The sequence below is a fragment of the Lactuca saligna genome, chromosome 9, assembly GCF_052625555.1.
Source record: "Lactuca saligna cultivar CGN05327 chromosome 9, ASM5262555v1, whole genome shotgun sequence".
Taxonomy (NCBI): Eukaryota; Viridiplantae; Streptophyta; class Magnoliopsida; order Asterales; family Asteraceae; genus Lactuca; species Lactuca saligna.
The window spans coordinates 9,952,715-9,978,904 of NC_136425.1; the positions used below are offsets into that span (position 1 = coordinate 9,952,715).

The 26,190-nt window shown below is 26.7% G+C and overlaps 1 protein-coding gene and 1 pseudogene across 1 annotated transcript in view; both read left to right on the forward strand.

Moving 5' to 3' along the window:
- The window catches only part of LOC145018153 (xyloglucan endotransglucosylase/hydrolase protein 2-like), a 28,528-nt gene extending 13,259 nt beyond the window's left edge, over nt 1–15,269 (forward strand). Inside the window, exons 3-4 of the mRNA XM_078976059.1 lie at nt 14,473–14,666; nt 14,827–15,269. Coding sequence (XP_078832185.1) covers nt 14,473–14,666; nt 14,827–15,217 — 585 coding nt within the window. The 3' untranslated portion in view covers nt 15,218–15,269. The remainder of the gene's footprint in view (nt 1–14,472; nt 14,667–14,826) is intronic.
- Nucleotides 15,270–19,812: 4,543 nt separating this feature from the next.
- On the forward strand, nt 19,813–25,444 carry LOC145015973 (xyloglucan endotransglucosylase/hydrolase protein 2-like; annotated as a pseudogene).
- Nucleotides 25,445–26,190: the final 746 nt, after the last annotated feature.

Consider the following 26,190-nt stretch of genomic DNA (forward strand, 5'->3'; position numbering starts at 1 on the left):
TGTTTTTTAAGTTTATTTGAGATTTTATTTAGGTTTTAAATCTAATATCATATTCAAATTAATATATTAAATACATATTATATTGAAAATTTAACACTTGTATATAAACATTGTATTCAACACTGTTGGATATTATTCCTTTTATATATCAGCTCAGATATCGATGGTTGGAAATATAAAAATTTGACCACTACAACAAAAGGCTCGGTTACCAGTTACTGTGTGATAGATATATAAGTTTAAGATATAAGATGTAAATATATATAAAGAATAATAATTGCGGAATAAGTATAAATATAAAAGCTATAAATGACTGAAAGCTATAATAATATAAATGACTGTATTTAAATGACGTAAAGCTATAAATAATATAAAGGACTGTATTTAAATGACGTAAAACTATAAATAATATAAATGACTATATTTAAATGACATAAAGCTATAATAAAGTATATAAGTATATAAATATATATCAAGTAGGTTCGTCAATAAATTGACTGAACTGGACTGATGGAACGACTGGTCGATATTTGTTATTTGAATGGACTGGTCGATATTGGGACTCTTGGAGCGACTGGTCGATATTTGTTCAATGATCAATCCGGCATTTGATAAGTAGTAAAAAGTTCATTTTCATGTAAATGGGTTGTTTACAAAACAGTGCAAAGTACACGAGTCATGTATTTGTATACGGGTATCGGGTGTTTTCAGGAGATTTGATGAGGTTGGAGTGGGTATTTGGAGGGTGGTAGGAAGTGTAATAATGTTGCAGTTTTGGTGGTGTAAGGTAGCAAAGATGGTGATATTGAAAGAGCTTTGGGTGGTGATGAATGTATATTTTCGTAGTAAATCTCTCTGGATAGCCAAATCTCTCTCGCGTCTCTTTGGGGTTTCCCGTGGTCAAAATCGTCCACGAAAATTTATAGATGTAGGTAAGGTGCTGAAGAATTGATGGTGAAAATCTCCCTAGTAGTATTTTGGCTGTGTTGTGCTCGGTTTTTTGTTTTCTAACATGAAGATTCTGAACTTGGAAACAGAAATCTCTCTGGATAGCCAATTCTCTCTCGCGTCTCTTTGGGGTTTCCCATGGTCAAAATCGTCCACGAAAATTTCTAGGTGTAGGTAAGGTCCTGAAGAATTGATGGTGAAAATCTCCCTAGTCTTTTTGTGCTTGTACTGAGCCCAGATTTCTTCGTTTCTGACTTGAAGATTCTAATGTCGAAAAACAGAAAGATGGTGATGGTTGTGGTTATTTCAAAGGGTTTTTGGAGGAGGTTTAAGGAGGGTTTTTGGAGGGTGTTTGGAGAGTATTTTGAGGTTGTTTGGAAGGTATTTGGAGGTTGTTTTAGTTGTTCTTGAAGGTTGAAGTTGCAAAAGTTGTTCTTGAAGATTGAAGTTGCAAGAGTTGTTCTTGAAGAGGGAGGTGGTATTCTTGGTTGGGAGAGTTTTTTTTGTGAATGAAGATGTAGCTGGAGGTATTACAAAAAAAAGAACACACACTTTCAAACCATATACATGCACACGTATATATGGTGAAGCAAAAGAAAAATATCTAAGGTACTTTAACTTTGAGTTGGTTAGAAGATGTAGTTGTGATATCCAAGTGCTAGTAGGTGTAGGAAGCGCAAGTGGTACTAGGAGTAGGATACGTGAGTTTCTTCTTCCCTTTCTTGACTTTTCCACATACAAATATAATACATATATATATATATATATATATATATATATATATATATATATATATATATATATATATTAGGAAGTATTACAAACAACAAATGAACACATACTACATACTAACGTATACATATATACATATGAAACAAATATCTAGGACTAGTGCACTTGAGTTTTTGGTTTAAAGTAATGGATGGTATTTCAAGTTGTGGTAGAGGCTAGTAGCAAAAAACGTGGGAATGGGTTGACTATTTTAATTTCCTTGACTTTTCTTTGTTTGTTGGCTCTTCCATATATATATATATATATATATATATATATATATATATATATATATATATATATATATATATATATATATATATATATATATATATATATATATATATATATATATATATATATATTTGAAAGTGTTCAGTCGCACATCTAGATTTTCTTGTCTATACGTTTTCTGTCATTCGCCTATTTTCGTATTTTCCGTTTGGTCACGACTTCATGTAACCTGAAATAACTGATAATATTTGTTAGATAACACAAAAATAGTTCATTTTGTTTCAGTGATGGTCACATATAAAAACGTTTTCAACAAACACCATATTTAAACTAAACAACTAAGTATATTATAATAATATTTCAAATAATCTACCATATTATTGATAATATTTTATTTAATAAGTTAAACAATGTTGAAAGTTGAAAAGATATGAGTTTCAAACCAATATATATATATATATATATATATATATATATATATATATATATATATATATATATATATATATTGATTCTTATATATTTCACACCCCAAAACTGATAACGGCGGAATACGTTTCGGGGTGGATGACGTAGTGTACAGTATCATCACAATTGTATAATAGTAAAAAGCAAGAAACATACAACCATTTCATTTACATAGTAAGTGTATTTACAAGTGTGTTTTGTAATGTTTGACAAACACCAAAAGTACACAAAATAAGAGATGGATCTTGCATACTCCATCCTCTCCAAAAATGTTGCAGCTGTACATGTCTATCTTTGACCTGAAGATACAAGTTATTTTGAAAAGAATATCAGCATAAAGCTGGTGAGTTCATAAGAGTTTAGTGTGAGTACTTGTATAAAAAGCATTAGAATCATTAGTATGAAAACTGAAGTTTGTAATCATAAGTAGTGGTAAAACCTAGAAAATCCTGTATTTCCCAGAACTGTATAGTAAATGAAAATCTTTAAGAAATATGTTGTTTCTATCTTTAAAAACCATTTATCATAGAAGTGTAATAGTGACTCACCATTAAGTAAGGCAATATAGTGAGTTATTCTTGGAGTACATAATAGTGATGCAGCATCCTTTAGTATTAGATACTTATTTGCTTCGGGATATTACTTCATCTTTATTTTAGTATTTTAGTGCGGTTATAGTGTCTTTCTTGTATGTTACCAATAGTGTGAGTAATAGTAGACCCTCATGACCTTCCCAGTCATGCATAGTGTGGTAGAGTAAAGGGATCCCTGGGCCTGAGCGGCTCGGACTGAAGTTATCAGTCGGGATGTAATAGCGTCTGCCCCGTATAGATCTATACATATAGTGTCGTCTTCCTATCGGAAAACATCGGGCGTAGTGTGTAGCGTATAGGGTATCTCGTAGTGGATTAATGAATTATTTCATGATTAGTACATTCTCTTGTATTATAGTGTAGTAGTCTTTTGTATAACTTGTATGGTATTCTCTTATTAGTGTATTGCTTCATAATAGAGAGAATTATAGTAGTGTAGAATAGTAGTTGAAACAAGGGATAGAGTCCTTAACTATACCTATTATAGTTAAATTAGTGTGTGTGGTTCTAATCAGGTTAGTGATTTAGGCATCTAATGAGATAAGAAGTACTCGTAATCCGTACTAATATACGAGATATACAACTAAGAAATCAATGACAGTCGGACGGATAACTACTACCCTAAGCCCACAATCAAACAAGAAACAGGAAATAAGGCGAGCTATCGGTCCTAAGTCCTTCAAGTCTTACTTATATAAATATATTAGTATGGTTACATTCTTATAAGGAGTTTTATTAAACCAAAGTGTTGTACGAACGAAACATTTAAAACTTGTTTGTTTATCCAAGATAGTTTTGAAAACAATTGATTTATTTATAAAGCATAGTGATAAATCACATGTGATTTGAACTACAGGTTGTGAATCACATGTGATTAATTCTGTAATCTGAAAAATAGTCTTGTATAACTTTTCATAAACATGTATATTCAACTTGTATCTCCCCCCTAAAACATATAAAACATTTGAAAGGTTCATTTAAGGGGTATGAACTCACTCCCTTGGAGTTTATGGCCCAAAGGCCATCCTTTGGGAGTTTACGGCCGTAAGCCCCTAGGCTTGGCCGTAAACTCTTGTGACACTCCAAAATGTATGATTAGGGCCTTATTTCACTTCCTTAAATTAATGGTATGTGTCTTGGACTAATAGGGAGGGATTAAACATCATAATTTGTGACATTTTTGGGGAGTTTACGGCCAAGACTTGTTCTTGGGCCGTAAACTCAAATAAATCCTTCAAGATGTATGTTTTAATGGTACAACATGGTCTCATACACCTTAGATAAATCCTAGAAGGCCCTATAGTGAGTTTTGGGATAATTTGGCATGCACTTTTGGGGAGTTTACGGCCCAAGAACATCCTTGGCTGTAAACTCTTCATTTTGTATCCAAATGTGAAGTTAAATGGTACAACACATTTCCAAAGGCCTTAGCTAAATTCCTTACAAGCACTAGAGTAGTTTAGGGACTTGTTTGACACAAATTTTTGGGTGTTTACGGCCCAAGCTTAAGCTAGGCCATAAACTCTTCATTTTGCCCTCAAATGGAGTTGTTTGATGCATGTAAGTGTTCCTTGGAGGCAAGTCCAATTTACCAAACATCTTAGAAGAGTTTTTGGGGCTTTAAACATAGATTTATGGGGTCTTTGAGGTGTTTACGGCCTAAGCACAAGCTTGGGCCGTAAACTCCTTTTTACATGTCAAATCCTTGTGTTTTAGTGTCCAAACTCTTCTAGATACATGCCTTAATTAGTATACTAGCTTAAAATAAGGAAAAACTTGATCTTTGGCATGATTTTGGGGGTTTACGGCCTAAGGAGCTTCTTAGGCCGTAAACCCCTTTATGGTTCTTGATTTCTATGATTTTGGCCCCTAAATTCAATGAAGCATGACTGGATTAAGATAGAGGATGAGTACTTACGTTTGGAAGTCGGAAATTAGCGGATTCGGGGCCGGTTTCGAGTCTAGAGAGAGAAAGTAGAGAGAGAAAGTGGGTGTGTGGTAAAAGAGTATTCAAATGTTGTGCACACCCATTTCATATGTCTCGGGTATCGTACCCGATACACGGCTACCCGATGTTTAAAGTTAACTGGGTTAAAACTTTTTACCCGGGTGAAGTGGTTGAAACAGTAATACAACTCTATTAGGTTAAACTGGGTTAACACGTACGAGTTATAGTGCTTATGATGATATTAAGACATGCATATAATTAGATATTCGGATACTGACGATTCCAAATATTACATAAAATAACGTATGTTGACGCATACCGTTAGTGAAAATTAGGGTTTGTAACGGCAATATATTTGGGGTTGTCACAATATATGACAAACACAATAAACCATGAAAGTACTATAAGTTTTTTTAACTAAAAAATACCAAGTCATATATTCTAAAACTTGTATCTAATAAACATTTTAGACACTCATAAAATCATACAAAACTAAAAAATATATAACACAATATACACTTAATGTATTCGATACATTGAGAAAATTAATAAAATTCTCATTTTTATGCAACAAAACCTATTTATTGAACCGTTTCAAACATTTGAACTTTTTGTAGGAAAATCTTACATATAAGTACTAGAAATGTATCAATGAGGGAAAAATAAAAAGTCATTAGTAAATGAAAAGTAATTTTTGGAACATGAAAGTTCATTTAGTTAATTAATTATAAGATATAAGTTAAAAACTCTTGAATGGTTGTTATTAATTGGTTGAAAGCTGAGAGGTTGTGGAGGTTTCAAAAGAGTATAGTGTAAGTATATGATAGATGTTGAATCATATTTATTTGGATAACCTTTTTGATAATATTTATTTTTAAAGATATTTATATTTATATATATATATATATATATATATATATATATATATATATATATTATCATTTTTAAACATTAGTATCAAGTGTTAGATAAATATCATAACCCTAGCAACATAAATGCGGATGGACACGCCAATCCATTTAATAAAGGCTAAATGCATACATAGAAAATTTGACACAACACATTTATATCCCAATACCAACTAGCACTAATGCGTAATAACCTACTTCTTGAACTCTTCATATTTGAATCGTAAATGTTTGAACTACATGAAAGTTTTTTGTGAGAAAATACAAATAACATGGCTATTATTCCAATAAAAAACTATATTGCAATATGTGAATCGTAAACGCTTGAACTACATGAAAACTTTTTGTGAGAAAATACTACTAATATAACTATTATTCCAAGAAAAAACTATATTGAAATATGTGAATCATAAAACCATCCATCACATGAAACTTTTTTTGCGAGAAAAGAGTACTAATATTATATATATATATATATATATATATATATATATATATATATATATATATATATATATATATATAGCCAGGTTCTTTTGAGAACCTAAAGGTTTGTGAGAACTTGCGAAATCATAATCAGATATCATCATTTTTCAACACCAAAAACATCAATCTTCTCCAAATGGTGCGTCTAAGCCATATCTAGGCTAAAAAAGATTTGATGATTTTATTTTGGTTTTTTTATGACTCCTGATGAGATTGTTCATATGATTGCTAATTGTGCATACATTCAAATTTTAAAAAAAAAATGTCAAATCCTTTTTTTAGCCTAGATATGGCTTAGAGGTACCATTTTGAGAAGATTTGTGTCGAAAAATGATGAGTTGATTATGAGTTTGCAAATTCACGCACTTTTTTTAGTTCTCACAATAACTCAGTCATATATATATATATATATATATATATATATATATATATATATATATATATATATATATATATATATATATATATGAATTTAATATGTATAGTATTGTAGTAATTATAATATGAATATATTCAATTTAATATTATATTCTACTATAAATTTTTTATATATATATGTAGTAATTTAGTAAATTCTAATGTGAATGTTAAATATGTGATTGTTCTTATATTCGGTGATGAATAATGTGATAAAGCTGTACATACAAAATTTTAATGTGAATATTAATGTATGATTGTTCGTATATTTATTGATGAATACTGTCATATCATTGTATATACAAAATTCTTAGTAGAATAGTAACATAAAGTACTGTTCTCACGTTCTCACATTAAACAGTGTTCTCATTCGAACTTAATCCTATATATATATATATATATATATATATATATATATATATATATATATATATATATATATATATATATATATATAGTGGCGGAACGTAATGGAGGCCTGGGGACATGGCCTCCCCAGTTTTGAGACTTCTAATACTCCTGTATATATAGTTTATCTATGAAATAAAACCAGTAATCATTAAATTTGCTAATTTGCCACCCTGGTTTTTAGATATCTCTTATTAACTTAGAGTCTAAATAACTAAGCAACCAAAATTCCGAAAATCACTAGAAAAATCAAAGTAAATATTGTTTCATTAGGAAAATATCACAAAAACTCTATACAAGAATAAAAAATCTAATCAAATTTACACAGGTTTTTAATTAAGCTTTGTGTTTAAGAAAACAAAAAGCCTAGAAAATCTGTTCTAGCCGCCGGAAAAAACTCCTAATCTCACCTGGATTAACGCAGCCACCCAACTTCGTATTCACCACCGGTTCCTGGCCTCAGATTGTCGCTTTTTTCGTGCTCTCTATTTCTCTTTGCCGGTCACCAAACATTTTCGGCCCTTGTAATCTCTACATCTCCTTTCTGTGAGTCGTCGCCTCGCCAAAAACCACTCACATTCCGTTGTGAGCTTGTCGGCTGTTGTATCCTCTCTACCATACCAAAAGTACTTTCTATCTCTTTCTCTCACTCTATTTCTTTTTATTTGTTTCTCACATGAATGGGGAAGAGTGTGAATATGGATAATAGGTATACAAATTCTCTTTATATTTTATAAACAACCTATTGCTTTTTATTTAAAATATTAAAGTAATATGTAAAAAGTAAAAAAAAAAAAAAAAAACATATATATATTATTAGTTTAAATATATTTATTTGAATGTGATCATCATTAAAATAAACTTATAGAACTTACATTTGACGAGAGTTAGTTATTTAACAAAAAAGTTGTTAGTTGTTTTTGTTTAATTATTTTATGTTATTACTTAAAGATACATACATTATAATATAATTGAGATACATTATAATTTTAAACCAAAATTTTTATATATATTTATGTTGAAGTTTGAATTTGACCCCTAATCATAGTGTCAGTGTTCCGCCCCTATATATATATATATATATATATATATATATATATATATATATATATATATATATATATATATATATATATATATATATATATATATATATGATTATGATTAAATGTGAATTTTAAATATTGTATGAATCTGTGACCAAATTATGATCATTAGATTAAAAAAAATTAAGGACTATGATTTTGTGGTGCATTATATTAATGTAGGATAACAATTACAATCAATTAATTCTAAGGTTATTAAAGAGTAATTATGATATTTTATTAAATGAGATAAAAGAGAAGTAAATATATTTTAGGAAACTAAGTCAAATATATTAACAAAATCCATATTATTATTTTTAAAACAAAATCATAGAAAATCATGTATTGAAAAATGTGCAATATTTTTTTACACGATAATCACAAAAAGCGAAATAGATTTCATTCTTTAAAAATTACTTAGTTTGATAACATATTTCTTTCTATAATAATTAGACGAATTCACTATTAGTTTTAAAAACTATTAAAAAAAATGTTTTTATACAATGTTCAGAAAGTATAAAATTAAATAATCGGACGGTTTGATTCTTTAAAAATCAAGAATTTACTTGAAACTTATTTCATTTTTTAAGAATCACATTTCATTCTTTAAGAATGCATTGACTAATAAATATTTGTGAACTACTGTCATAAAACTAGTGAGATATGTGAAAAAAAAAATCATTCTTTAAGAACGATCCATTAATATTTTATCACATATTTTTTTTAAAGTATATGTAATATTCTTTTTACATAGATTCACCAAAACTATACACCAACTCAAAATTATTGAAGAATAGGAAAATATTATTTTTACAAATAAAAATATGTTACAGTATGTAACATAATCTTGAAGAATATGCAATAAACTAATATATTCTTTATATAAATTCTCAAAGAATGAGCATTCGATTCGACACTATATCTGAGTATTAGTCACCAACTTTCTTGATACATATATTAAAGAATTCAATTTAAACTACTTAACCAAATTATAAGAGTGAAGTTAAATGAAATGAGTTACAATAATTATAAGATTATAACTGAAAATGCATTTATTGATTTATATGTTAATTAGTATCATACCTTTTTTAAATGATTGGTCAAATATTGGTTATACAATCACAAAATATATAGTGTTTATATATGAACCTAACTCTCTCCCTCTCTCTCTCTCTCTCTCTCTCTCTCTCTCTATATATATATATATATATATATATATATATATATATATATATATATATATATATATAATGAATAGCACAAATGTATGAAAAATAAGTACTACAACTTTTAGTAACATAAAAATATTAAAACATCTATTATAACGTTTGTATTAAAAAGATCTGTACACAACAAATTACAAAAAGTACACAAAATAAACACTATAACTTTTAATCACATAAAATACTAAAACATTTATTATAACATTTATATTAACTCTTCATATTTGAATCACAAATATCCTTAAACACATGAATGTTTTTAGTGAGCAAAACTTTACAACTTTTAAACACATGAATGTTTTGATTATCAAAACTTTACAGTGTTATAAACAAAAGGAAAATAAAAAGTTATTAGTGATTAGTAATTAATAACCATAAGTGAAAAACTTTTGAGTTGTAATTAATAAATATACATAAATTAAAAAAAAAAAACTCTTGAGTTTTAATGAGAGTTTCATGAAAGGAAAACAAACAATTATTAGTGATTACTAATTAATAATCATAAGTTAAAAACTATTGAGTTGTAAGTAATAAATTTATATAAATTAGAAAACACTTAAGTTTTGGTGTGAGTTTCAAATGAATGTAGTGCTTGGAAATATGTATTATTATTATTATTATTATTATTATTATTATTATTATTATTATTATTATTCCCATATAAATGATTGGTTTAATGCACCATTTTAATCCCTTCAATTCTTAAACATAAATATATTTACTTTTAATATTATAACATAGGTGGATATATACGTTAAACAAATCCATATAATATATATTTTCACAAATGTTATATATAATTCTTATCGCAGTAAGATGAAACAATATTTTTATATGAAAAACATATCACAATAAGGTAATCATAATTACATATCAAATGAAAAAAATGATGTTATCATTTAAATATTATCATGTAAATCTGTTGTAAAGGATAAACCAGCCAAAAATAATAAAAACTAAACATATTCAAAATAGAAAAACTATAATTAAATAAATAAGAAATTAGATGGTTGGATATATAAATGAAAATATTACATAAATATACATTTAAATCCAAATAAAAAAACTCATGTCTGTCTATCTGCTCCAAAAAAAACCTATATCCGTTTTCCGACTCTTCTTTCTTCCTTTGATACCATTCAACCATGGAAATTTGATGAAAATTCTTCACTAACATGTAATCAAAATATTTTTCTTGAGAAAAAATAATTATATAGATGTTCAAAACGTTGATGTTTCGAGAGTCACAATCAAGATTGAGTAATACACACAAATCACATATAAAGATCACATGAGAAAATGAATATAACTAAAGAATAGAAAAGCTTCATTTGTGTTGATTGAAAAAAAATAAAAAAAAAATCATGTTACAATTATCGTTGATGCGACGTAAACAATGTCTTCAACTCTTCATATTTTGATCTTAAAGCTTGAACTAAATGAATGTTTTTTGTGAGAAATACTAGTAATATTTGAATCATAAGCGCTTGAACTATAGGAAAACTTTTTTAATCACAATAAATTCAACCACATTATGACTTTTTATAAGAAAAGTGTACTAATATAGCTACATATTTAATGAGAGAATAGAAACAACTATTGGAAATTTATAAATATTATAAATGCTATTAATTAAGGAATATAAAATGACATTTAGGTTTCAAATCAATATGGTTTATGAAAACAAAATACCTCTAACCACATGATTTAAAATTGACTCGTTTATAATATATATTATGCGAATGTCCGTGCGTTGCGCAGAAATACCTATATAGTTGAAAATGATAATGGTTAACATACAATAACATTTTAAAAATAATAAATTACGTATAATACGTTAAAAGTTAAAAACATAACTTTATAAGTAAAAGTAAAAATATTTTTTTAATATTAAAATTTAGTTTATATATGATTACATTTTAGGTTAGATATTTATTTAACCTTATTAACTGATTTATAATTTTTATTAGAAAGAAATTGAAAAGTAATGAGAGTTTCAAATTAATATCGTGAAAGGAAAAATATTCATTTATAAGTATACTAGACGAATATCCATGCGTTGCGCAAAATAAAATTATACGATTAAATTTTTTGTAATCATACATTATTGAAAATATTTATGTCATTTTTATTAACTATAAAATAATAATAATTACATTTAGTTAATACAAAATTATAATTAATTTGAATAACAAATAATATAACATTTATTAAAATCAAATCATTTAATGGTATCTGCTCATGCTTTACGTGTGTATAAAATTAATTGTGGTGATTTATTAAGACATGTGGAAGATATTATGAATTATTGACCCATATTTAAATTATTGCACTACTCCATAACATGATGCATAGCCTTATATTTGCATCGACGGATTAAACCCTCGTTAAGGAAGTTCTATTTCCAAAAAAAATAGTTATAGTACTCAGTATTTTAATTACTTATTGTTATAATTTATTAAGTATTTAAATTTTTTGATGATGTTTTAAGTTCATCATGAATATTATTTAAATTATCAACCACTATTTGTAATGTAACATAATTTATTTTATAATTTCATGTTATTTTTAACTATTATTATTATTATTATAAATCAATTTAAACACAACTTAATTTAGGTTATGCATTTAACACTATATTGAAGTCAACAAATTTAGTATACCATATTGATAATTCAAGAAGTTTTCAATTTGTGATAATGTTTATAGTTAACAACATATTTAAGTTAATAAATTAAATATATTATGTGGAAATATGAAGAGTTAAGAGTTTCAAAATGATATGGCAAAAGAAAAAAATGCTTCCTGTATTTTTTAAATTGTCAAACATTGTTTGTAATTTAGCATAATTTAATTTACAGCTTTATGTTATTTTTAATTATTATTATAAATTAATTTAAGAACAACTTAATTGAGTTTTAATTACTATAAAAAATAGTTTTTTGGACATCTTTTAGTTAATTCGACTTTAGAATTAAGATTTTTATATTTACCATATTTAATATTTTCATTTTAACTGTTTTAAAACCTATACGTTGAATTTTTATAACTCTATTTGATATTTTAGTTTAGGTTTTAATATTTGCACTATATTTTTAAGTTTATTTAATATATTAATTTAGTTTATATATTTAACACTATATTTAAGTCAACAAATTTAGTTTATCATATTGATAATTCAAGAAGTCTTTGATTTATGATAATGTTTATAACTAACAACATATTTAAGTTAATAAATTAAGTAAATTATATGGAAATATGAAGAGTTGAGAGTTTCAAATTCATGTGGTGAAAGAAAAAAATAGTATAAAATAATAATTACATTTATTTAATAAAAAATTATAATTAATTTTAACAATAAATAATATAACACTTATTAAAATCAAATCATTTAATGATATTCGCTCATGCTTTACGTGTGTATAAAATTAATTGTGGTGACTTAATAAAACATGTGGAACATATGATGAATAAATTATTGACCCATATTTAAATTATCGTACTACTCTAAAGCATGATGCATAGCTTTATATTTGCATCGAGGGATTCAACCCTCGTTAAGGACGTTTTCTTTCCAAAAAAATAGTTATAGTAGTCACTATTTTAATTAACTATTGTTATAATTTATTGAATATTAAAATTTTTTGATGATGTTTTAATTTCATCATTAATATTATTTAAATTATCAACCACTGTTTGTAATGTAACATAATTTATTTTATAATGTCATGTTATTTTTAACTATTATTATTATTATAAATTAATTTAAAAACAACTTAATTGAATTTTAGTTATTATATTTATCGTATTTTGTAATTTCCTTTCAACCATTTTAAAAAAGATATGATGGATTTTTATTACTTTAGTTTTTTTAACTTTACACTATATTTTTAAGTTTGTTTGATATATTAATTTAGGTTATGCATTTAATAGTATATTGAAGTCAACAAATTTAGTATAACATATTGATAATTCAAGAAGTCTTCAATTTATGATAATGTTTATAATTAACAACATATTTAAGTTAATAAATTAAATATATTATGTGGAAATATGAAGAGTTAGGAGTTTCAAAATGATATGGCAAAAGAAAAAATGCTTCCTGGATTATTTAAATTGTCAAACATTATTTGTAATGTAACATAATTTAATTTACAACTTTATGTTATTTTTAATTATTAATATAAATTAATTTAAGAACAACTTAATTGAGTTTTAACTTTTAATTACTATAAAAAATAGTTTTTGGACATCTTTTAGTTAATTCAACTTTTAGAATTAAGATTTTATATTTATCGTATTTAAAATTTTCCTTTTAACTATTTTAAAAAATATACGTTGAATTTTTAAAATTGTATTTGATATTTTAGTTTAGGTTTTAATATTTACACTATATTTTTAAGTTTATTTAATATATTAATTTAGGTTATGTATTTAACACTATATAGAAATCATCAAATTTAGTATATCATATTGATAATTGAAGAAGTCTTTCATTTATGATAATGTTTATAACTAACAAGATATTTAAGTTAATAAATTAATTAAATTATATGGAAATATGAAGAGTTGGGAATTTCAAGTTGATGTGGTGAAAGAAAAAAAAAACTTCCTTTATAATATAGTATGATGATATGATATGATCTGATGATATATATATATATATATATATATATATATATATATATATATATATATATATATATATATATATATATATATATATATATATAAGATTCACATGAGAATGGGAATAAAGTGAGAACATGAAACTAATTCTAGCCTTATGGTAAAAAAAATAAATGGTGAAGTTTTACAATTGTCTATCATTATTCAAAATCATAACAATAAAATTTGTTTTGCACTTGTAATATGATTAAAATAATATGAATAAAAATTAAATGGTTGTCTACCTAAAAACCCTTAAAGATAAATGATTTATGCATCTCATAGTATGCTTTACGTTATGTTGTGTTAATGTAGTTATTTCTAAATACAACTGTTCATGAAGAAATGGACTTTGAGTTCTTGGGAAATCGGCCGGGCAAACCAGTTAGTTTACAAACGAACGTATTTACAGATGGTCTCGGTGGTAGAGAGCAAAAATTCAGTCTTTGGTTCGATCCTGGTGCAGATTTCCATTACTACAAATTGCTATGGAACGACCATCAAGTTGTGTACGCATGTATCCTTTTTTATTGTAAATTGCATACATTATGTTGATATCAAACTTTATAGGTTTAGTTATGTTGATTGTTTCCAATGATCAAGAAAAGAAAACCAATCACTTTACAAATACATATATTTAGTAATGATTACATTTTATATTCATTTCAGGTTCTTTGTGGATGACACACCAATAAGAGTATACAAGAACAACATAATTAGAGGTATTGGGTACCCTAATCATACACTGCAAGTGATTGCAAGCTTCTGGGATGGATCTAGTTGGGCTACTGATGGTGGAAAAACGAAGGTCAATTTTTCAAATGCACCATTTCACGTCAATTTCCAAGATTTTAACATTGATGGGTGCATCTCGATGCCTAATAGTCCTAATAAGGATTGTGGTTCTCAAAAGTATTGGTGGAACACTCAAAAATATTGGCAATTGAACCCCCAACAACTGAAATCATTAGAAGATGTAAGAAAAAAGAATATGAATTATGACTATTGTACTGATAAGAGTAGGTATCCTACCCCTCGTCCAGAGTGTAGTGAAAAATGATTTGTAATAATATGTATTTCATATAATGCGCTATCTTCTAACTCTAGAAATAAATTTCAAGGATATTCGTCCTTCATTTCGTAAAAGTTGTACAAATTTAGGAAGGATAACATTCTAAAAATTGCAAGAATACCTAATATTTTATATAATTTTTACAACTTATTATAAAGATATAATTACAACAATACCCCATATTTTAAATGGCCTTTAAGATTATAGAGTTCTTGAAAAAGACTTGGATGATTTTCAAAGTTTTTATTATGATTTATTTATAATTGAAAGACTGGATTGCTTATTGGGTATGTACAAATAGAAATATAACCCAAATAACTAAAAATTAACTCAAATACATATGTTTCTATTTGCTACTTAACAACCCCTTTTTCATTTGGTGGTAGTTTTCAGGGGATTTTGCTATGTATGTTTGCTGGATGTTGGCTTTTTTGTCATAATTTTTTTGAAATATTTTGCAACAGATATTTTCCAGATGCAAAAAAAGTACATCCATAGGAGGTACACATGTTGCATATTTTTTTTGAAATTCATTAAAAAAAAAAAAGGATAGAGCTAGAACGAGGTACAAAGAATCAAGAAACAATAGGTGCAACAAAAAATAAACATAGCTACTAGGTTATAACACCATTCTTTTTGATACATAGACTAATCTTTCTTCTTGTGATTGTTGATTCTATTTGACAAATAGATAGAAGATGTACCTTATTTGATATTGTGGATTGTGACTTGGACTCCAAGGAATATAACTCGTGATTTTTGAATATCGCACATGCAATGTCTTTGTGATCCAAATTCACAAACTAGATAACAAAATAAATGGGTCGAAATTTGTTTTGTATCAGGTCGTGTATTAATAATATTATATAACTAATATACAATATTAATTTAAACAGAGAGAAATTAAATATCTTCCTACAATTTCTTCCTACCATCCTCCTAACAATGTCAAATGATGACATATGTCCTATTTAATTTCCTTAATAACATTTTAATCCACTTGTCACCAAGGTTGTATAACTCGCTACTCGGGACGTGCTCGGCCGACTGGGGAGTAGCGAGTACTCGGATTCGGTAATTCATGTAGAAATATTTTTTGGAAAATTATATATGTCAAAATCATAAGTTAAAATAATTTGATTGAAATATATAACCAAAATTAGATACATATGAATACATAAAAACTGAAATACACATAATTGTCTCACTACGTGGATAATTACTGAAAATTTAAGATATATATGTAGTAATAATCACATGTTTGTGTTAAATAATAAATAATTAAGTGCATTATACATATTAATCTTGAAATTCTTGATTTTTTTCTCTTTTTATGACAATTTTGACGCTTTGACCGATTTTGACCGAGTTGGCCGACTTTGACCGAGTAGGCCCGAGTTTGTCCGATTTTTTACCGACTTTGACCGATTTTTGGCCGATTTTGACTAAATCCGACGTTTTTTGCCAAGTTGACATTACTCGCCTCGGTGGAGGGTGGATTCCGAGTAATCGGCCGAGTAGGCCGAGTTTTGCAACACTGCTTGTCACCATGTAACATGGGTATGAGGATATTGTAGGAGGACATTTTAATTCAATTGACAACATTTCACATTTTTATCTAAAAAAACACATAATTTTACTTAAATATATACTAAATTAATAATCAAATGAATAATATGGACATTTCCAAATTCTTTGATTGACGTTCTTAGCACAATCAAGAATAAATAAATTATTTGGAGAATATAAAAACTAAAAGAATAAAAATATAAAAGAAATTTTATTTGATTTTTGATTTCTATGTTTTCTTGTAAAGATTAATAATATTTTCCATCATTTCTATTAAATAGAAGGGTAAAGTATATTTTTTTCATGCTAGTTTTTTTGAGTTGTTGACTTCGACATGTACCTCATAGTTACTTTACATGTATCTCTACATACTAAATAACATCACAAATAAAATAAGAGAAAGAAAATAAACATTATAATTTAAAGAGATCGAAGCTCGATAGAAAAAATGGAGAAGTTGGCCAACAATAAGGGGGGGGGGGGGGGGGGGGGGAATGAGTGGCAGACAAAAGTTGAAGATGACAGCTTTCGATGATCCAAAAAATTGGAAATTTTGTTTTCAATAGGATCTTTTTCTTTCCACTCATCTTTTTGTTGTTTTTCCATATGAGATATTATTTTATGTTATGTTTAACAATTTTTAAAGAGTAAACATATATTATGTGTCTACAAAAAAAAATTGTTAACCATCTTAACCATTCTTAAATATATGTAACATTATAAAAAAATAAAAAATTGTTGTAGAATTTATGTTTTAACTTTTGGTCGACCATAATGGCTATACCAAACTTCTAATAGAATCTGTAAAAAAATAAATAAATAAATAAATAAATAATAATAATAATAATAATAATAATAATAAAAATCAAAACCGGGGGCATCCATGGATACCCACAACATGAGCGTCGGTTAGTCCCTTTCACCCTTGGTTACATGACATATATAACATAAAGTGATATGACATTACACACTTCATATTTCGGACATCAACCTATTTTTATGAATTTACAAAAAAGTAGGTCTTCCAAGGAAGAATGAACTTCATCTAAGTAAGGAAATCACTGGGCAACTTGAGCCAATACTTACTCCAATAACTTGCAAATTATATAGCCGTAGAAATTTATGAATTTGTAAAGTTAATGAGTTTGTAAAGTGTTTTCTCATTAACCTTCAATGAAAGAACTATACATAATATATAGAAAGAGAGAGATAACCAAGTATCTAAATAACTTAACTAATAGTTGTTAACTAGCAGTGACCAACTAACTCTAGTTAACTAACATATTATTTTTAACAAACCAACTGCTCACTGCTAGTAGCTAACAAGTCAATATAAACATTGACTTATTACAAAATACACCAATACCCCCTTCAATCTGAAGGATGGGGAATCATTCATATCTTGGAAATTGAATCAATGTGATCAACTCCTGATAAAGATTTGGTAAACATATCCATTGGTTGTTGTTTGGTTGGGATATGGGACAAAGAGATCATACCAAATTGTAACTTCTCCGTTACAAAGTAACAGTCCAAATCAATGTATTTAGTATGTTCATCAAAGACAAGGTTTTTAGCTATGTATCTTACAACCATGTTATCGCATATGAGGGATATAGAATTAATTTCATGTATGCCAAACTCTTTCAAGATTCTACTTGGCCATGCTAACTCAAACACACCCTCCTCATAGATTTGTATTATGCTTCAGCTAAAGATAAAGAAATAATGGTTTAATTTTTAGATTTCCAATAAATAGGACTTCCTCCCATGTTGATCAAATAACCACTCACAATTCTTCTTTTTGATGAACATGTTGTCCAATCATAATCACAAAAAGCTTCTAGATTGAAATCTTATATGTTATTAAGAAAAATCCCATAAAACATATTTCCTTTCATGTATTTTAGAACATGTAAAGTAGAATTCATATGACATTAAGATGGTATAAACAAATTATGGTTATAAATCCCTTCTTTCAGGGAGAATCCTTTGGCCACAAGCCTATCCTTGTCTATTGAACCATTTGCCATATACTTAACTTTGTACATCTATTTGCAAGAGATTGGGCATTTTCCTTTAGAAAGAGGGGCAATTTCCCAAGTATTCTAAAAAATAAGAGAAACATATTACTTTTGCATAGGCTCTTTCTTCCCAAAGATGATTACCTTTTACTTGATGATAATAAAGAGGTTCAAATACTTTGGAATTGATGGTAAGGGATATAAATTTATTTTAGTAACAACAAGATAACAAAGTTATTCATTGTGAATGTACAAATTTTTAATTGTATAAGGGCATTAATTAAAATTGCAAACAAAAGTTGAAGACGACAGCTTCTGATGACCCTATTTTTACATAGTCAAAATAAACAAATTTGATATTAAAATCAAGAATAAAATGAATAGAGACATGTTAAAAGATAATGGCTAAAAATATTATTATTTACCGAAACAAATGAAAATGCATGTGTTAATTATATTTGGTAATGATAACTATTTAATATTAATATCACTTCTAAAAACAATATAAACCATATGATTATTTATACGTATATGAAACTTATTTTAATTAAATACTTATAGGTCAATGTTATATAAATTTACAATTAAACAAATGAGTTTATGTACAGCTTTTAAATATTCATATAAACTAATTTATCCCGGGTGGTTTAATTAACTAGATATATTATGGATTGTGATCATGAGGATATTAAAACCAAATATCTTGTAGAAAATGCAAAAGGAATATCACATATAAATATTCTCATTCATATTTTAATGCCTACACACAAGCATATATATATATATATATATATATATATATATATATATATATATATATATATATATATATATATATATGTGTGTGTGTGTGTGTGTGTTGGATGTCTTTGTATATTATATTTATACCTACACACAAGCATCTTAATTTGCCTAGGTTATTTTTTTTAGCAATATTCACTATTTGTTTGCAACGATCAAATGGGTCTTCATTTATGGATGATCACGAAGATGATGGTCGTTTTGTTTGAAGTAATTTTCTTGCTTAGAGTTAGTGATGCAACACAGAATGCTAGCTTTCATGAAAATTATAAGATAATTTGGGGAAATCAACATGTTCAACGTCTTAATCAAGGGTGAGAGGTTCAGTTGACATTGGACAAATCCTCATGTTTTCTGCTAAATTGTATTTTTTATGAATGAATAATCTTTACTTGTTGTCTCAAAGTACTTATTTAGCTTCTATAATTTATTGTTTTATCACTAACAAAAATAATAATAATTTTACATAACAATATTATTCTGGTTTTCAAATATTCAAAAGAGAATCAAATTATATATATATATATATATATATATATATATATATATATATATATATATATATATATATATGTGACAAATGAACTCCATCACTTTTCAATATATTAATTTGATAAGTTTGTTTATTAGGATCCATTATATTATGACTATATAGATGAATTTGATTCAAGGATTATGATGGAGGTTTTTGGTTTGCTCACAATTTTGAGGAATTTTTTTAACATGCCTTGTTTTGTAAGTTACGTTTCATAAACCAAAAATTTTAAGGAACCAATAAATTGATCAGGACTTTTTGACTAAAAATTAAAGGCTAATCATAGATATGACAATTTTTTTTAGATATTAAGAAATTTGTATAACCATATGTCATTAGAATAGATAAGTCACGGACACTTTGACATCGACGTAACAAATACATATTTTCTAAAATAATGTTAATCCTTTGGTTTATGCGTTTTTTCAAATTTTTAGAGCTTTATTTTTATCGGAAAAAATAAATATACCAAAATACATATATTCTATGATCTACAAATAAACATTTATATTGATATATAAACATACTAACTTTAAGCAATTTTGTCATTAACAAGTGAGTGATCATTTCATCTAACTTTTACGCTAACATTCTAGTCATGCATGGGTGAGCGACCAATGTGATTCATATGTGAATCTATTCAAATTCATATGAAAATGTCATATAGTTAAATCATTGGCCTAAAAAATATACGTGTATATCTACACTTTTACTAGAATCTACACTAGTAAAATGTACTTATAAATTTATTTGTAGGTGCTGGATTTGGGTCAAAATTATATTTTGGATTAGGAGTCTTTCAAATGGAGATTAAGCTACCAGCGAAAGATTCTGGTGGTATTGTTATTGCTTTTTATGTATGTACAAATGCTTTAAACTTGTCTTTAAAGTTCTTATATATATATATATATATATATATATATATATATATATATATATATATATATATATATATATATATATATATATACACACACACACACATATATATATACCTAACCCTAGGACAACAAGTATTGTGAGGCCATATAGTAATTGACATTCAACAAGAATTTCATAAGAAAATAGTCTTGTAAGGTAATGTAAATAGGAAAAATCAATTATATCATTTAGGATAGTATGGACTTTTATGATGACTTTTTATAATTCTCATTTTTTGAGAATGTTATTTTGTTAATATAATCTTTAAGAATGAAAATGCGTGAGAACAAGAATAAAAGAAAATTAATGAGAATGTGTTACCTAATTATTCTCATATAACACTTGGTATAATGTTACACAATACTTGTGCGTCATAATATAACCTGTTTATATATATATATATATATATATATATATATATATATATATATATATATATATATATATATAGGGCTTAGGGAATATGTGGTTGTTATGTACCTAAACTTATATATAAAACCCTCCAAACAATGTAGTTTTTATCCATTTATATCAAAACTAATCATGATATATCTTTTACTATTCTTTCTTAATCATGTGACTTACTAAATCGATCAAATTTATGTTTTTTTGCTTCATTGTGTCTAAGAACTTAAAGTATTAAAAGTTGTGCCCATTTAATCAACCATACTAAATTCTAAATGGAAACTAATAGAATAAAAGATAAAAGAAGAACATGTCATAACTCAATCAAGTTTTCACAAAATAATTGGATATAACTTTTTAATTGAAAGACAAAACACTTGAGTTATATTCGTTAAAAAAATATTGATTTTTATTTTTTTCTATAAACTTTAATAATTATTTGCAATAAAAATATATATAATTGATTTTTTTGTTGCATAATTATACTTAATTCAATGGTATTCTATTAAAACAAATCTAAGAGAAGTTAAAATTGAATTTGTTTTGTTTAAAACTACGTCGTTTAAAAGGTTCTATACCTAACCTTAGGTACCTAACAGCCACATATTCACTTTTCCCATATATATATATATATATATATATATATATATATATATATATATATATATATATATATTAATCATATTATATGAACCTATAAGTTTTAGATATAACTTTATTTTCATCACAAAACTCGAATAGAAAAACTTAATTTCATGTTGAACACAATAATATAACCAACATCAACAACATATTTAATAATATTTATACAATACTACATTGAAAATAAAACATACACACACGCGCATATATATATATATATATATATATATATATATATATATATATATATATATATATATATATATATATATATATATACAATAGTACGAATGTCATATGTGAATATCGTATTATTATGGATCATTTTTTAGTGAATCTCATTTGGTGTAGAAAAAATAAATATAGGGGATTCCGCACGGTAGAATAGAAAAAAGAAACTATACATTTTCTTTCGCATTATTTTCAAACAATATAAACAAAATTTGTAGATTCTACTTATATAAATATGTATCTTTCTCTTCTTAATTCAATACAAATACATGCACCACAAGGATTTATATACGATTTATAGAAATCGACATATTATTAAACCTCATGGACTAGAAGAGAAAATCTAATTTGTTAAAAAAAAGGTTGCAGCCAAACAGAGCTCAAAACCTCTTACATCTAAAGATATTCACGTGTCCTATAGGTTATTTTTGTTTTGTTTTTAACTCAGTTTTGTGTAACCCAACCAAAAAGAAAGAGACCCAGATATTCATCTTCCTAACCCGAGTCTCTTCTATTTTTCTTGAAAACTGCAACTGGATTTTCAGATAAAACTTAGTCAAATAAATATATGAAATATTCGTTAATCATCTCCACTTTCTTATGAAATATATCCATTACCAATTATCAAAATTCAATATATGATAAGATGAATTTCAAGTCTTTATACCAAAAATTATACATTCTTTATTTTGTCAAGTTAACGACTATCTGCCAAAACAAACACATGAAGGGGAACTAAAACATGTAATGTTTGTATATAAACCTACTCAACCAACCAAATCGAGCTTAAATCAAAGAACATACCTTAATTCCAAACAAAATACTGAAAATCTTCACAAACTTTCTTCTCCGATTTCCGAGTCATTTTACCACCCTTTTTCGCAATTCTAGTTGATTTCTCGAGCTCTTTATAATGCCTAAGTCCTTAGACGTTATAATCCCTTCAAATGCTCGAATTTATTTGCTAATCAAGCTTACAGTTTTAGGGTTTAAAGCTCATTATTTTTCCTAATTAAACCCAATTACCCCTAATTAATCACCCATTATATTATTATAATAATATAGTCAAATTATATATATATATATATATTAAATTGAGTTATCACACCATTGATGTTACATAAACCATTTCTTCAACTCTTCATATTTAAAGCGTAAATGTGTCAACTACATGAAATTTTTTGTGAGAAATATTACTAATATTTTAATCATAAACTCTTAAACTATATGAAAGCTTTTGAATCATAATAACTTCAACCATCATATAACTTTTTGTAAGAAAAATGTACTAATATAATTATATATATATATATATAATGAGAGAATACAACCATTATTTGAAATTTATAAATGTTATTAATTATGGAATATAAAAAGTCATATATATATATATATATATATATATATATATATATATATATATATATATATATATATATATATATATATATATAAAAAGAAGGTTCACAAGAGAACCAAAATAAAATGAGAACATGAAACTAATCCTAGACTTATAGTAGAAAAAAAAAGGTTCACATAAGAACAAGGATGGATGGAAGTGGAGCTCTATGGGGAGATGCCCACAATGGGCTGAGAATTTTTACATAGAACATATAGTACGGATTTGAATATTTTGTTATTATTATTATTATTATTATGCAGTTAATTCGGTGCACCCAACAGACCGGTGTATATATAATAAGATTGCACACTGGATTGCTGCCTTAATTGGTTTATATTAAAAGATTAATAAAGCTCCTTTTTTTGTTTGAAGTACACATTTAGCATTGCAACACATCAAACATAAACAAAAACTAAATAAATAATATAGTAATTACAAAGATGGCCTAATGACTTACTCATAATTGCGAGTAGTCTGTAACTTATTTTATTTATTTATTTTTGTTGAAAATTACAAATAATCATCCTTAAAATTGGTTTTTACTTGGCAATTGTCCTCATCTAAAAGAAGGTACGTGGTCATACTTGAAAACCGATTTATAATATAGCAGATAAAGTGAGGAATTTGTAATTAAAGATTAATATGTCATCAACCGTTTCTTCCGATTCATTTTTTATAAATATTTTTGTGCCCCCAACCAACCAAAATCCAAGGTCCCGCGACTGCATAAGAACGAGAATAAAGTGAGAACATGAAACTAATTCTAGCCTTATGGTAAAAATACAAGTGGTGAAGTTTTAAAAATGTCTATCATTATTCAAAATCATAACCATAAAAATTATTTTTCGCTTATAATATGATTAAAATCATAAATGAATAAAAACTAACTGGTTGTCAATCTAACAACACTTAAAGATCAATGATTTATGCATCTGATAGTATGCTTCTTATTATGTTGAGTTAATGTAGTTATTTTTAAATACAACTGTTTACGAAGAAATGGACTTTGAGTTCTTGGGAAATCGGCCAGGCAAACCAGTCATTTTACAAACGAACGTATTTACAAATGGTATCGGTGGTAGAGAGCAAAAAAATCAATCGTTGGTTCGATCTTGGTGCTGATTTCCATTACTACAAATTGCTATGGAATGACCATCAAGTTGTGTATGCGTGTATCTTATTTTATCGGAAATTACATACATCATATTGATATCAAACTTTATAGATTTTGTTAGCTTGATTGTGTCCAATGATCAAGAAAAGAAAACCAATCACTTTATAAATAAATATGTATACTAATGGTTACATTTTATATTCATTTCAGGTTCTTTGTAGATGATACACCAATAAGAGTATATAAGAACAACATAATTAGAGGTGTTGGGTACCCTACTCATACATTACAAGTGATTACGAGCTTCTAGGATGGATCAAGTTGGGCTACTGATGGTGGAAAAACGAAGGTCAATTATTCAAATGCACCATTCCATGTCAATTTCTAAGATTTTAACATTGATGGGTGCATCTCGATGTCTAATAGTCCTAACAAGGATTGTGCTTCTCAAAAGTATTGGTGGAACAATCCAAAATATTGGCAATTGAACCCACAACAATTGAAATCATTAGAAGATGTAAGAAAGCAGGTTTCGATAACATATATGTGTAGTTACGTGAGTGATCAGTGAAAACCCCAATGAGATTTGAATTTCCAAGCTTCAATTTACGAGCGTAGGTAGCATAAGTCTGAGCTAGCGCTATGTTATCGTCTTGTTATCTCTTGCTTGCTTCGGATCTGATCAAATCCAGGTTTTAGTGAATCAGATTTCAATGTAAGTACATACATCCGAGATGATCCAACTACGTTCTTATTAGAGAAAAATCATTGATTCTACAATAAACACAATCAATTAATACATTATTAATTACATTCTCGGTAAGTTAACAAATATATATATATATATATATATATATATACACACACACACACACACACACACACACACACACACATATATATATATATATATATATATATATATATATATATATATCATTGGCTCTCTCATCAGACAATATGATACTAAATCATGGTTATGAGGTTACACCACGAGGGACCAAAACCAAGTGGAAAGACAAAAATATACTTTCTTTTGGCTAGATAATACTAAATTTTAACGTCTGTTATCAAGAGGGACCAAAACTAAAGATCCAATTTTGGACCATTGGTGCACCATCAAACATTTTTTGATCAAAAGCATGTATTTTTGACAACCATAAGAACCATTTTTGTAATTTTATCATAAATAAACGTTATAAACCGTTTCTGCAAGCAACGCGTAAAAAGAAAACCACAATTAAAATGACAAATGCCAACATAGTTTTTGTGGGTCATTTTAGTAAACGTTTACCAGGAAAATATTCAGTAGCGTAA